General features: G+C 36.4%; 1 protein-coding gene across 4 annotated transcripts in view; it reads left to right on the top strand.

Annotated features, from left to right (window-relative positions):
- Positions 1 to 12,317, top strand: part of GABPA (GA binding protein transcription factor subunit alpha) — a 35,943-nt gene extending 23,626 nt beyond the window's left edge. For all 4 annotated transcript variants that reach the window (XM_082694723.1, XM_082694720.1, XM_082694721.1 and 1 more), the window contains exons 7-10: positions 2,374 to 2,427; positions 3,344 to 3,484; positions 3,733 to 3,925; positions 8,706 to 12,317. In XM_082694723.1, coding sequence (XP_082550849.1) covers positions 2,374 to 2,427; positions 3,344 to 3,484; positions 3,733 to 3,925; positions 8,706 to 8,934 — 617 coding nt within the window. In that variant the 3' untranslated portion in view covers positions 8,935 to 12,317. The remainder of the gene's footprint in view (positions 1 to 2,373; positions 2,428 to 3,343; positions 3,485 to 3,732; positions 3,926 to 8,705) is intronic.
- The last annotated feature ends 2,906 nt before the right edge of the window (positions 12,318 to 15,223 follow it).

Genomic DNA, 15,223 nt, shown 5'->3' with positions numbered 1-15,223 from the left:
CAGGCTTAGGGTTTTTATCTGGGATGCTTTTTCTGCTGCTAAATAAAAAATGAACTCTAGAGAGAGGCTTTCCTTCATTGGTCAGAGTTTCTCTCTTTCATGGAATTTCTTAAATACAGAGGGGGAAGTATCTATTGACACCGAAAGTCTTACTGCATTCTTTACATTTACAGGGTTTATTTCCAGTTTTTCTTATTAGATAAGTAAGTTAAATGTTCTGGTTTAAGTTTTGTCTTTGGTTTCACAGGAGTTTTGGGGGGGCTTTTTCCATCTCTACGCAGTTTTTCAGGTAAATAAGGAAAACTCTTGAATTGTTTTGGGTTTTTAACATGTGAGTCATGTTTACTGAAATGTATCCTTGTAGGAATTGTCAAGATTAGGACAAAGACGGTGTTTAGACTACACTTTAAAATTGGTGGGTTTTGCTGTCTCCTTCATGGCAGCACTTGGTTGTGGTTGTCTCTGGTTGTCCTAGTGTTTCTCAGTCTTTAAAGCTCATTCAGAGACTTCATAGGAATCTTGTGTATCTGTTCATTTCTTTGAAGCGGGGAGAATGCTCAGAACTAAGAATCTGGATGAATTAGTAACATCTCCAGTTTACTGAAAAGTTAAGCTATGTTTCAAGTATTATGCTTTTAGAAAACATTTTCCTTGGTGGAAAATGTGGCTCAGTCAGTTGAGCGTCTGCCTTTGGCCTGGCTCATGATCCCAGGGTTCTGGGATCGAGTCCCATGTCGGGCTCCCTGCTCTGTTGGGAGCCTGCTTCTTCCGCTCCCCCTGCTTGTGTGTGCACTCGATCTCTCTGTCAAATAAATAAATGAGAATCTATTTAAAAACAAAAACATTTTCCTTTAATCCTTATGACGGCCTCATGAGGTTGTAGGTGGGATAGCTCATTTAAACATGAGGAAATTAATGCTTCAGTTGGTTGAACAATTTACCAAAGTCCCACAGCCAATAAGTGAGTGCTAAGATCAGAACCAAGATCTGAGGCTGGTCTCATGTAATTATATAAGCCCCCAAAGAAACCCCTTATCTGACAGGGAAGCTTTAGATCTCTTTTTGATTTCTCAGTCCTTTCCAGCTCCGTGTGCCTAGAACCGGATCTTGGCATGGCACCCGAAGTAGAACTGTGCTCGGTGCCCGGGCTGGTACTCGCCCGGTGCGCAGATGATTGCTAGTGGGTACAGCTTGAAGAGAAAGGCATCTAATCTGTGATGGGCATTAAATAAATCGTCTGAACTAGTAGAGACGGGGGAAATAGGAACTTTCGTTAAAGAAATAAAGAATAGAATTTGGGTAGGGGATAGCAACAGACGAGTTAAGAGTGGCTCTCTTAGTGGTTATATTAGGACCTTTTACAGTGTAACTCATGTTGAGAGCTGTCTTTGTAGCCATCGTTATATTATTTCGTTCACTTGTGACTTGTAGGACCACTATAGTTTAATTGAAAATTTAACTATCTTTAAGCAGCATTATAAAGTTAAAGCCCTTTTGGAACGCCTGGTGGCTCAGTCAGTTCAGCATCCGACTCTTGATTTCAGCTCGGGTGATGATTCAGGGTCATGAGATTGTGGGGATCCCTGCTCCACACAGAGCCTGCTTGAGATTCTCTCTCCCTAAATAAAATCTTAGAAAAAAAAGTTAAAGCAGTTTTATTCAATCTGTTAGAACAGATTAGTAAACTCTGAAGATCTCATCTTAACTGAGAATGTATACCTAACAAATGCTAAGTAATTTCAGTGTGGTGTACATTCTCATCTTTGATTTGATTTTAAACGTTTCCATGGTTTAAATGGTTTTATACAGATTAAATAGATTTAGATATAGATATTTATGTTATGAGGCTATCCAGCTCAGAATCTGAACTGCTATTTTATACTATGAATTGTGAAAAGTAACTGCATTTTTCTAACATTTCTTTTCTTAATGTTAAAAGAATTAGAGCTCTCCATCTGTTATTTCTCTTAAAAATATCTTTGGGGGAGCCTGGGTGGCTCAGTGGGTTGAGCCGCTGCCTTCAGCTCAAGTCATGATCTCAGGGTCCTGGGATCGAGTTCTGCATCAGGCTGTCTGCTCGGCAGGGATCCTGCTTCCCTCTCTCTCTCTCTGCCTGCCTCTCCATCTACTTGTGATCTCTCTCTGTCAAGTGAATAAATAAAATCTTTAAAAAAAAAAATATATATATATATATATATATCTTTTTCTTGCAAAGTGAATATCAAGTATTTCTTTAGGTTATTGTGCCATTAAGTTTTGTTGAATGTTTTGCTTTTTTAGTTTATCTGCTTGGTCAGTTGAATTGAGTTTTACTGACTTGAGTTTGTATTTCTGGGGTAAATGTAAACAAAAATTTTTATGTGTGTTCTTCAGATGTGTTGGCAAGCCAAGAACAACAGATGAATGAGATAGTTACAATTGATCAGCGTGAGTATTCATGCTTTCTTTTAATTTAGCACTGCAAGGTAATAAAATTAATTTTTAACTTTTTATGAAATGTTTTAGATACACCAAGAAATAAAGTATAGTAACTAACATCTGTGTACACTGGAAGAATTAAAACTTTATGTATCAACTTTGCCTGTTTTAGATCTCATTTTAAATGACTGTCTTGAATTGATGTTTATTATTCTGTGCATATGTTATATTTTTACCAACTAGGCAACTACACTTTATAGCATTGTTTTACCTGTGTTTAAACTGGGTAAAATGATAATAAACTGTATATATCCTTTTATAACTTGCTTTTTATGTAACAGTTATGAGACTTTTGATGATACTTGCAGTGTGATTTCATTCATTGTCACTGCTGTCTATTCTTTTTAAAAGTCTGTGAGTATGATGGAATGAATGTGTGTAAGAATGTGTGGGAGATTCTCTGGTTTATCACAGGGGTTCCTTCCAGCCGGACTAGGGATTACCATAGCTTTTCACCAAGTGTGGGTAGATGTTGGTGTTCTCACCAGTGTGTGTGAGTTCTCATTTGTCCATATTTTTTCCCCAACATTTGATAAACTACTTTTAATGAAGAAATATTCTTAAAACAAATGTTTTTATAATTTCTTGTTTAATCTGTTTATACCACTAAGTTAACTGAAAATAAAACCTCTTATTCCCCAAGATAAGATTGACAACCCATAATGCAAACATCGTACCTTATCCTCAGGATTTCTTTGGTAATTTTGTTCAAAACTTCTGTGGATTAAGACTTTTTTTAAAATGAGGCCTTTTTTTTTGAGCTGATTAGAAGCACATCAGTAAAACTAATAGCATTTTATATCTTAGTAGATTTTTTACTGCTTGTATTAGAAGGAAAAAATTTTTTTTCCATTTTTCTTTGCAGCTGTGCAGATTATTCCAGCATCAGTACAGTCTGCTACACCAACTACTATTAAAGTTATAAATAGTAGTGCAAAGGCAGCTAAAGTACAAAGAGCTCCAAGGATTTCAGGAGAAGATAGAAGTTCACCTGGGAACAGAACAGGTATTTTTGCATTATCTTATGGTATTTATAAAATTTGTCAAATCATGTGTACTTTGGTTTTTTTTTCACTGTATGAAAATATGAATATAGATTATTTCTCTAGCAGTATTTAAACAGCATTTGTTAAAAAAAAAAAAAAATTGTTTTTAGCATGGCTAGGGGACGACCCAGAGAAGAAGCAGTGTGGTGCCTTTTGCCTGCTACTAATCCGTAGCACTGTGGCCAATGCTTTGTCCTTCTCAATTTAGGAAACAATGGTCAGATCCAGCTGTGGCAGTTTTTGCTAGAACTTCTTACTGACAAGGATGCTCGAGACTGCATTTCTTGGGTTGGTGATGAAGGCGAGTTTAAGCTAAATCAGCCTGAACTAGTTGCACAAAAGTGGGGACAACGTAAAAATAAGCCTACAATGAACTATGAGAAACTCAGTCGTGCATTAAGGTAAGTATTTACCATTATTATTGCTTATTATTTATTTTTATAATTAAGCCTTTCTAAAAAATTAGTTCTTATTCTAGGTTTAACATTGTTATGTAACATTAAAAGACTTGTTATGTTTATTTAATTAAAAAGCTCATAGTTTCACACTGTTGTTGAAAGTGACTTTTTAAAAAAGATTTATTTTAGAGAGAGTTTGTGTGCTTGAGCATGTGAGGGTGGGGGTGTTGGGGGAGAAGGGGGCAGAGGTAAAGGGAGAAAGAAACTTGACCAGATGCTGTGCTCAGTGCTGAGCCCAGTGGCGGGCTCCATCCCCTGATCCTGAGATCACAACCTGAGATGAAACCAAGAGTCAGACACTTAATCAACTGTGCCACTCGGGCACCCCAAAAATGACTTTTTACAAAGATATTTAGTAATAATTTTGAGGCATGTATTTTTTTTTAGATGATTCCAAGATGATTTGTTTTTATCTGGTTGAAAAGCATATATTACTCTGTTTAAAACATATTTTAATCTCGGAGCTTTCTGCCATCATAAAAGATTAAGGTGCTATCATTTGGATAGGTGAATTGAGTATAAATTTTAGCAAAAATGCAGATATTTTCTGTTTTTATAACGAGGTGCATAATGTTGACCCATTTCTCTGTTCTCTTTTTACCTTCGCCCTAAATCTGAATATCCAACCTTTACATGGATTGAATTGGAATAAAATAAAATTATTTGTAACTTCCTATAAGTAGCATGAATATTTTTGAGACAGTTACTCTCAGAAATTATGCTTTTCACGGGAATGGAAATTTAGTATGTGCATTTAAGTAAAAAAGCAGGATATATGGAAATATGGAACTAATGTCTTTTTTTGAAAGAGTGAATATAGTGTAAAACAGCTCTGTGATTTATCTCTATTTCTAAATAATATGTGTTTACTGCTACTTCATGTTTCGTTTGGACATTGTGAATTTCACACTGAGAGATTATGATTCACCTCTCCACTACACATATTTACACACTCTTTCTCCCTTCATCCTAATGTAATTACATAATTATATGGAAATTGTTGATATATCAGCATTCAGTGTTAGGGTCATGATCATGTAAGTACTGCTACATATTTTAGCATGATCATTTTTCTTTTCCAAAATAACTTTTCCTTAGCACTCAAAGTAACTAAAATGCTGTCTTTTCTTCCTTTTTTATTTTATTTATTTATTTGAGAGAGGGGGCAGGTGAGAGAGTGTGCACAAATGGGAGGCAGGGTAGGAGCAGAGGGAGAGGGAGAAGCGGAGCCTGATGTGGGGCTCAGTCCCAAGACCCTAAGGTTATGACCTGAGCTGAAGGCAGACTTAAACCGACTGAGCCACGCAGGCGCCCCTGAAATGCTTTATTTTCGATGTGTTTATCACTTACTTAGTCTCATATACTTTGCCAACTATCTAAAGATCCTCTCCGTATGAGAATTAAGGCTGTCCTTTTTTGGCAGTTGATATAATTGTATATATACAAGTCCCTTCAAAATTACAGATAAATTATTAGAATTAATCTTTAAGATGTCAGGTCTCCTCTGATAAAAGTTTCAGTGCAGAAAGTTTCTTCGTAGACCTTAACATGGTGATTGTAAAATTTATGTGGGAATATATAGTGCCACAGTAGTTAGGATACCTGAAGAAGATTAACAGAGTGGGAAGACTTGCTCTCCAGGACATCGAAACTTGCTGTAGCTGGAACAGTAAGACAATGTGTTCTTTGCTTAGGAGAGACAAATAGACGACAGATTACAGCGGAGAGCCCAGGGAGAGCCAAGAATATAAGAGTATTTGACTTAAAGATGGTGTGGAAAAAAGACATGAGGAAAGACCTGCTTTTCAGTTGCTAGAGCTGGGATGGTTGACTAACCATGTGGGAAACAAGTGAAACTTAACCTCTTCCTCATACCATACCAGAAATTTGTTCCATGTAGCTTGTAGCTCTAAATATGGAAAGTAAAATAGGAAAGCATCTAGAAATACCTTCATGATGTCGGTAGGTGAGAAAAGACATCAACCAGAATTGACAGCACTGACCCTGATGGAGAAAAGAAATTGGGACTACATTTAAATTAGATTACAATTAAATTTTGGTCAACAGAAGCCATCGTCGGGAGAGTGAAAGGCAAGCCACAAACCCGACGTAATAGTCATGTCTGAAGTAACTTAAGAACTCTTACAGATCAGTAGGAGAAATAGGAAAAATAGGCAAGAGACCTGAATAGACACTGGACTGGTGATTATCCTCATGGCCAATGACCATGTGCCACAGCGCACAGCCTCTCGAATCAGGGAAACGCGGTTGGAAACAATGATAAAATGGCACAGCGCGTATCTCAGGCTGGCCTCCATGTGAATGCTTGCCAGTACCAGGTGTTGAGGATGTGGAGCAGCGGGAACGCCTCTACACTTCTGATAGGAATGTAGCCTGTTTGTCTCCTAAATATCTGCCAAACAGAATTAAATGCATACGTCTGCACACGTGCTCACAGCAGCATTATTTATAATATCCCAGAACCAGAAACCAAATACCTGTTAGCAGGAGAGCGAGTAAATGAATGGTGGTAAACAAGAGTGGACTGTGTGTCCATGGAAATGAACTGGAACTACAAGCACTGATACAGATGAACCTCACAAACGTAATGTTCAGCAAAGGAGTCAGACCCAAAAGAATACATAATGTATGAGTGCATTTGTAGTATAAAGTTCAAGAAGCAGGAGAAGTTTAGGGATACATGTTTTGGGTGACAGGCAGTGAATTACTATCATGGAACAAGATTGTTTTTACCTTTTAGAGCAAGGCAGGGGTAGTGATTGGGAGGGACCTTGGAAGGATCCTAGGGAAATCTATTTCACATATAAAGGCTAAAAAAAATACAAGTTTAAAAAAAAGAGGGCAAAATCAAGTCCATGAAAATACAGGTATCATGTACCTTTCTACTTTCTTCATTCTATGGAGGGTACGAATGTGGTGAATGCTATTATAGATAGTGGTTGTATGACAGCATCTAGTAGATGGAAGGACATACTAAGTAAAATTAGAACTTAATGTTTGTACTCTTTTATCATCATTTACCAAGAGACAGGATTATACCAACTCCATTTTCCTCCTTGAAATATAAAACCACTTTCTTTATTCATCTTACTTTTTTCTCAAGTGTCTTTTTGCTGTAGCCTTACATATTGTGAAGAAATCTTAAGAAATTAAAATACCAGTCTCATTTTAAATTAGATGACAGGCAATTGATGGTTTGTGGGCTAAGATCTAAATTATGTCTGAACGTAATTGGCACAAAAGGAAACACAAGAACTCTGCCCAGTGTATTGTATCTCACTGAGAAAGTGAACATAACTGCCTGTTGGGCTTTCTTCTGAAAAGTGACTTAATTTCCTGCACATAGGTCAGCCTTTCCATTAATGGACTCTTGATTAAGTTGAGTGGCTTTATAATAAAGTCCTGCTAAATATGGTAGTTTACACCATCTTGGTACTTTGGCAAATAGTCGTTCCTTTCATAACTGTTTATTGTCAGACTGGTACAGATGGGCAGTACAGTTTTAAAATCGAAGCTTCACGGAGGTGGGGAAAAATAATAAAGTAAAACAAAATATTAGGCTTAACAGTCTCCCTGCTTATATAAGTCTTAACTTACCTTTTTCCCTTTGTTGGAATTGACAGTAAGTAAACTTTTTCCAAAGTAAATCTAAGTCCAGCTCTATTTCCATACATAGCGGCAGTAAACTTACTTATTTGTCATAGAGAGAGAAGCGAGAGCGAGCACAGGCAGACAGAATGGCAGGCAGAGGCAGAGGGAGAAGCAGGCTCCCTGCCAAGCAAGGAGCCCGATGTGGGACTCGATCCCAGGATACTGGGATCATGACCTGAGCCAAAGGCAGCCGCTTAACCAACTGAGCCACCCAGGCGTCCCCTCTTCTTGGTTTTCTGCATCTTATCTGTCTTCTAACCCTTTACTTACACTTCTGATGCTCCTTATTGGATTTGGAGGATTTCACTGAAAGGAGAGCCTTTACATATTAAAATGGTGACGGCAAAGGCATGGCTGCAACTTAAGAGATTTTGTACAGTACAGAAAAGTGGACATTCACACAGTCCATAGAATATGTGTATTACAAATTTCTCCTTTTATGTGGGTTCTTAATTATTAACATAGCTTACGTTTTATAGAGGGCTGTGTGCCAGTCATTGTGTGCTTAAGTGAGCACTCTGCAAAGATAATCCTTTTAACTCCCAACAGTTCTATGAGGGTAAGTACTGTTTTTAACCTCATTGTATAGACGAGGAGTAAAAACTTAGAGAAAATTCGACTTTTGTGTGGTGACAAAATCACACAAAGTCAAGACACTGAATTTTGAATCTGGACATTCTGACTCCAGCCCTTGTTCTTAGGTTCTCTTACTACTCTTAGGTTCTCTTACTACTCCTAAGGTTTTCTGTTTTGTTTTAATAGTGTTCATTTTTAAATCAGTATTTTATCATAATTGTTGAAATACAGTTTAAAAATTTAGTACATAGAGTTTTAGAATACTGAACATTGAAATTTTAGTAAGCAATTTTTGAAGTTTCCTTGGATAGTAACATTAAATATTTCTCTGTAACTTCAATGTTAGTTGCTATTGGGGTAGATACAGGACTAGGACTAGGCTCCTGCTCAAGGAGGGATCTGAACTATTGTAACAAGACCAAATTCTGTTGTTTTTTTTTTTTCCTATAGTCCTAATGTGTATTTCTTTTTAAAGGTATTATTATGATGGGGACATGATTTGTAAAGTTCAAGGCAAGAGATTTGTGTACAAGTTTGTCTGTGACTTGAAGACTCTTATTGGATACAGTGCAGCAGAGTTGAACCGTTTGGTCACAGAATGTGAACAGAAGAAACTTGCAAAGATGCAGCTTCACGGGATTGCCCAGCCGGTCACAGCAGTAGCCCTGGCCACTGCTTCACTGCAGACGGAAAAGGATAATTGAGCCCAGGACCTTCTGGGAGCCCGAGGTCTTTCTTAAACATTAGAGCAAGTATTGCTCTCAACTTTATTACTGAATTTGAATCTTCTTTTATTTCTAGACTGTACAATCTGATGCATGATTTTTTTATAAATATTTCATACTCTTGTGAATTTGGATCTTTTTACTTTGAGCATATATTTTAGAATACGTGTATGTTAAATTTAAAGGTCACCACAATGTCTTCAGCACCAAGTCAGGTTCATTGTGGGATAGTTTGTTAACAGTCAGGAAAGCTAAACTGGTCAGTATTAATGTCTAGCCCTACCAAAAATAGTCAGTAGCATCTGAGGATGAAAAATAAATGAAGTATCTCCAGGAAACAGTCTGGCTTAACTATTTTTGAAAATATAACTGTTTCCCCTCTCTGCTGCTTTAGATGTTGCTTTACATAGAACCAGAAAATGGAATTTTTCACAGCTAAAGCATGTGTGCCTGTTTCATCTAATCAAGCAGAGCTAAAATACTCATATCAAATAAAATGATAATATTAATAAATTACTAAACTGAGAGTATCAAGTTATTAAAATAATTTATATATTTGCAAGCAAAGGACAATAAGAAGTCGACTGGCAGAAGAGCATTGCTGAAGAAGGAGATCCAGGTTGAAATCTAGCTTAACTCAAGCTCATTTTAAGGATTTTCTGTATAGATTATCCATAATGTCAGGCCAAGAATTTAAATTATTTTAAGAGAGGCATTTAATTCTCTAATAAACCAACTATTAACAAAAATTCTGAAATGATCTCTGTTTTTCTGTCAGAGATTTAAAAAACTAAAAAAGTATACCTCAGCCAGAAAATAAAAGTTTGATTTAGTTTGGTTTGGCATGGCTTGCTTTCTTTCTTTTTCAAAATTGCCCTACACTGCTAGTGTGTTATGCAAAAGCAGCTTATGTAGTCATTGTGTTTTTGATGAAATGAAGACGTTAATCAGTCAGCAGTACTTTCCCTTTCAGGACAGAAGCAAATTACTAGTCCATAGTTCTAAGAAGAAATTCTGATCTCCAGTTTAGACAGTCTTCTCTCCAAACAAAATTTTCCATTTACTGAATTTCTTCCTTTTGAATATTATATATGTGTGAGTATAAATATCTGTATACATGTTCACTTGACCATTTTAATATATATATATCTATATATAATGATATTCAAAAGGAAAGAGATATTAAAACATAATAACTCATTTTAAGAATGTTTTAATTATATGATTCTCATATGTGAAACTCCTTACTTATCACCAGCTAACACTAAGCAGAAATGGCTAGAAATGTTTCTTTTTTGCTTGCTTGCTTTTGTTTGTTTGTTTTGTTTTGTTTTAAGGTATTATTCATGAATCATGAGATACTGGCAGGAGCTTTTAATCCTCTTAAAGCAGAAGATTGATTGACATACATTACTTTATGCACCTTCTCCCTCACCATTTCCTCTAAATCTATCCCCCAACCAGCTTTGTAAGAGCTCAGTTGATGCTTCTGACTAACCAGGAGGAAAGGGCTTGGTTTTAAGTCAAGGAGGCATTGCTGGTAGTCACTGTACTGGTCCCACATAGTGGTCTGGAATGAACCATAAGGCAGAGATCCTAGGAACAAGCAGGAGAGAAAGGATCTCTGATTTTCTTCTCTGGTAACCTCAAATCGCAGCTTGAAGTGCTGTGCTTAAAGGACTGCAATGTGTAATGTTAGTTCATTTTTATGCTTAAGTCGTTTAAGACCTGCAGGGGATGCCTAAAAGGAGTAAAACTTGTAACTTCTATTTTTACTTTTTTATAAACACATATGGAATAGACTGACAAACTATTTAATTTGGGCACTGATTACAAGGATATCTGAGTAGAATAAGCATATGAAATAATACATAGAAACTCTTAAGTTCAGAACAAATATATCACCAAAAAAGAAGGTTTTGCACCATCTCTCAGTCTGGGGAGTTGACAAGTCGCTTATAGTTTTAAAAAATATAATAAACGTCTCTGGTATGTTATCAGGAGCTTACAACTTTTGACTTTAGTATTTAAAATGCTTTTGGGGAGACATTATTTTAAAGTTTTAGCAAAGACGACAGACTATGTTGCAACTATATGTATATATTTTAAGGCAAGGAACACCCACATTTCTTTTAGATTTCCAGAGTCAAACTATTTGCTGCTTCTCCTTTAAGCATTCCTTAGATTCCTTTTTCCAAGAACATATTCTCTCCATTTTTCTTTCTTCGGCAATTTTTATTTTATTTCCCATTAGAACTTCAACAAAGATCATTCTCGTACAGGACCAGGTGCTATTTCATTTTTCTTTTTCTTCTTCATCTATCACCATCATTTTTATGCACCAGAACACAGGTGAAGTCATGAGACTGATTTCCCCAATTGGTTCAAGAAACTTGAGTTAGTTTTTTTCAACTTAAATATTAAACTATTTCCATTGTCCTTATTGAGGTTACAATCATTAGAAAGCCAGGCAATCTTTTCTTTTATTGAAAAAGAACTTGTGTTGTAAAAGGAAATGTGATTCATGCTATTCATTCTTTGCTGTTTTTATGAATAAATTTTCCATAGAATTTACAGTGTATTTAAGGGAAGAAAGATAAAATGGTTGGTCATCTCTTAGCCTCTAAGTACAAAAATAAGGAATGTCCATTTTTGTTTTAAAATTTGTTTTCCGCATGAGATTCTTACTGAGCCAGCTTTCATATGTATCTAGCTTGAAGCTTGGACATTAGTGTTGATATCAGAAAATTAGACATATTACACAGAATTGCAGTGTATGGTTGATCTTCGCTTGGATCGACTTATCACATTACATTAATTTTTTTTTTATCAATCCATGTCAGTTAATTAGGGAAATGGTTCAGTTTTTCTCTCCCGTTTAATGGCGAAACTCAAGCGTGATAGTTCTTTAAAGGGTTGTGCCTCCAAATATTTTTGGTGAGGTCTACTGTTTTCCATGTTCATCATTTTATGCTACTGCCTTTTAAAAAGAACTAGTATATCTTTGAAATAGCACAAAAATGTTTTAAAACTCATAATTATAAAGCAACCTGTGACTAACTTAATGTCTTCACATCTAGAAGGTGTAAAAATATTGATATTTCAGTGATATTTCACTTGCTGCCAGAAAAAAATATTCTCAGTCTTTTGTAAAAGGAAGGAGGATTTTTGCATACATTTTTACTCTTTAAATAAAGACGACACTTATACGGTCATAATAACAATTATGTATTGCTTTGTGGTTTTTATTTTTTTTGTAATTTTACATGAAACAGTTATTTTCTATTTTTACTCAGATAAAAAATATTTGTGCATAAAATGTAAAAATAGTAAAATGAGAAAAATAAAACTATTATACAGTATATTTCTGTGTTTTTGGAAGTTTTTTTCCTGTATAAAAAAATTGACTCAAATTCCTGGGATATTGGGTTGGATGAAAATATTTCTACATCTGCTGTATTGTCCCATATACTTTACTTAAAAACTTACCAATTTGGAAGAACAGATTCCACTGAACTAAAATTAGATGTTAGAATTTAGTCTTTAAGAAAATAAATGAGGGGCTTCTGGGTGGCTCAGTTGAGCAGACTTTAGATTTTGGCTCAGGTTGTGATCTCCTAAGAGTTTTGGGTTTGATTCCCTCCAGGGGCCCTGCACGCAGCAGGAAGTCCACTTGAGGTTCTCTCTCCCTCTCCCCTGCTCCTGCGCGTGCAGGCGCTCGCGCACGCTCATTTTCTCTCTCTCTCTCTCTCTCAAATCTCTTAAAAAAAAGAAATAAAGTCCCATCCACAGAGCTAAACTCCTTCAGAATAGAATCAGAAGAAATGGTAACACCGAGTACTTGTCAAAAGGCAAGCCAGGGTGCCTGGGTGGCTCAGTGGGTTAAAGCCCTCTGCCTTGGGCTCAGGCCCTGATCCCAAGGTCCTGGAATTGAGCCCTGCTTCTCTATACTCCGCAGGGATCTTGCTTCCTCCTCTCTGCCTACCTGTGATCTCTGTCAAATAAATAAAATCTTTAACAAAAGGAAAAAAAGACAAGCCAATGGCTGTTAAAATAGAAATACTTAGTAAAACTTTTTCAACCTAAAAAAAATTACCTGTTTATGTTTCCTGCATAACAACAGGGTGCTTCAGCCAGGACCAGAGTCTCTGGAATCAAAGGGGTTGGGGCGGGGGAGGGGGGGTGGTTGGGGGTACTTTGTGTTATTTGTGGTCAAGGAATGATCCAACTGTGATTGACATGCTTATAAAATTATGATTTGAATGAAACAAATGTTTTTAAAAATACACAACTTTATCTAGTTTGGAGTAATGAAAATAATCAGAAAACTAGGTATATTCATAATCCCAAAACACTGATTTTTTTGTGTATATGACTTTAAAGCTTAATTTGCAAGCTAAGCACATGTTTAAAAGGCTTTTACTACCAGTAAACTGATTTAAAACACTTAGGCTGATTTTAAAACCCATATTGAAGGACCACCTTCTTACTACCAGTTTGTCACAGACTGAAACTAAAACAGTTGAATGAATAGGGCAGTGGCGGAAAGTGGGGAGTTGTTTAATAGGCATAGAGTTTCAGTTTTTGCAAGATGAAAAATTTCTGGTTATTGATTACAAAACAATATACTGAACTGTACACGCTTAAACAAGGGTAAGACAGTAAATTTTATATATACTTTGCCACAGTTTAGATGTTCTTAAAAAAAATGAGGCACTAGGAGAATTTAAAAACTCATTGTAAGTCACCAAATTATATAATACAGGGAGACAAACCTGATCCTCTGAATAACTGTAGGAAAAGGATACAGTAAAATTTAACACCCATTCATGATTAAAATTGGGCAAACTAGAATCAGAAAGGAACTTCCTTAACATGATAGAGTGTCTGAAAAACCTGCAGCTAACATACATAATCGTCTCGTCTTCCTTCTAGGATTTGGGGAAAGACAAAGATATCTGCTGTCACCATTTCGATTCAATACTATATTGAAGATCCTAGCCTGTGAAATAAGAAAATTAGCATACATATTGTAAGAAAACTGTGGAAGACATCAATCTGAAAGAATAGTTTTGTTTGTTTGTTTGTTTGTTTGTTTAAACTAGAATTGAGCCCCTGGGTGACTCAGTCTGTTAATTGGCTGCCTTTGGCTCAGGTCAAGATCCCAGGGTCCCCCCCCCCCCCCCCCCCGCCAAAAAAAAGATCCCAGGGTCCTGGGACTGAGCTCCCTCATCGGGCTCCCTGCTCAGTGGGAGTCTGCTTCTCCCTCTGCCTGCCTCTTCCCCTGCTTGTGCACGTGCTCTCTCTGTCAAATAAATAAATAAAAATCCTTTAAAAAAAAAAAAAAGAAAAACTAGAATTGATGAGTTTAGTGAAGTAAGGTACAAGGTCAATACACATAACTCATATTTCTACATGCTACCAAAAAACAATAAAAAATTGAAATTCAGAATTAACCATTTACAATAGTATTAAAAACCATGAAATTTGTGCAAGACTTGTCCATCCGAGGGGCTCCTGGGTGGGTCAGTTCATTAAGCCACTGCCTTCAGCTCAGGTCATGATCCTGGAGTCCCAGGATTGAGTCCTGCATCAGGCTCTCTGCTCTGTCGGGAGTCTGCTTCTCCCTCTGACCTTCCCCCTTCTCATGCTCTCTCTCTCATTCTCTCTCTTTCAAATAAATAAATGACATCTTAAAAAAAAAAAAGACTTGCCCAATGAACCATAGAAATTGCAAAGAAATGAAAATCTGAGTGGAGAGGTATACCGTAATTGTGAATTGGAAGTCTTAAATTTGTACATGCTAATTGTCCCTAAATTAATCTATAAATAGTGCAGTTCAACTCAAAATTCTGGGAGTCTTTTTTATAAACAAGATGATAATAAAATTTATTTGTAAATACAAATTGACCTAGAATAATCAAAACAATTTCAAGAAGAAATTAAGGAATTTGCACTATGTAAAGATTTGCTATTTAAAGCTACAGTAATAAGTCACCTGGGTGTCTCAATCTGTTAAATGATCTGTGGCTGCCTTTGGCTCAGTCATGATCCCTGGGTCCTGGGACTGAGCCCCGAGTGGGGTTTCATGCTCTTCAGAGAGTCTGCCTGAGATACTCTCTCTTCCTCTCCCTTTGTCCCTCCTCTTTCTCTCTCTCTCTCTCAGATAGATAATTTTTTAAAAAGACATAGAACATCCCATGAAGGACTCGCACACTAATGTTTATAGCAGATTTATTCAAAATGGCCCCAAACTGAACAATCCAAA

The sequence above is a fragment of the Mustela nivalis genome, assembly GCF_964662115.1.
Source record: "Mustela nivalis genome assembly, chromosome: 1".
NCBI lineage: Eukaryota > Metazoa > Chordata > Mammalia > Carnivora > Mustelidae > Mustela > Mustela nivalis.
This window is presented reverse-complemented; position numbering and strand designations above follow the sequence as displayed.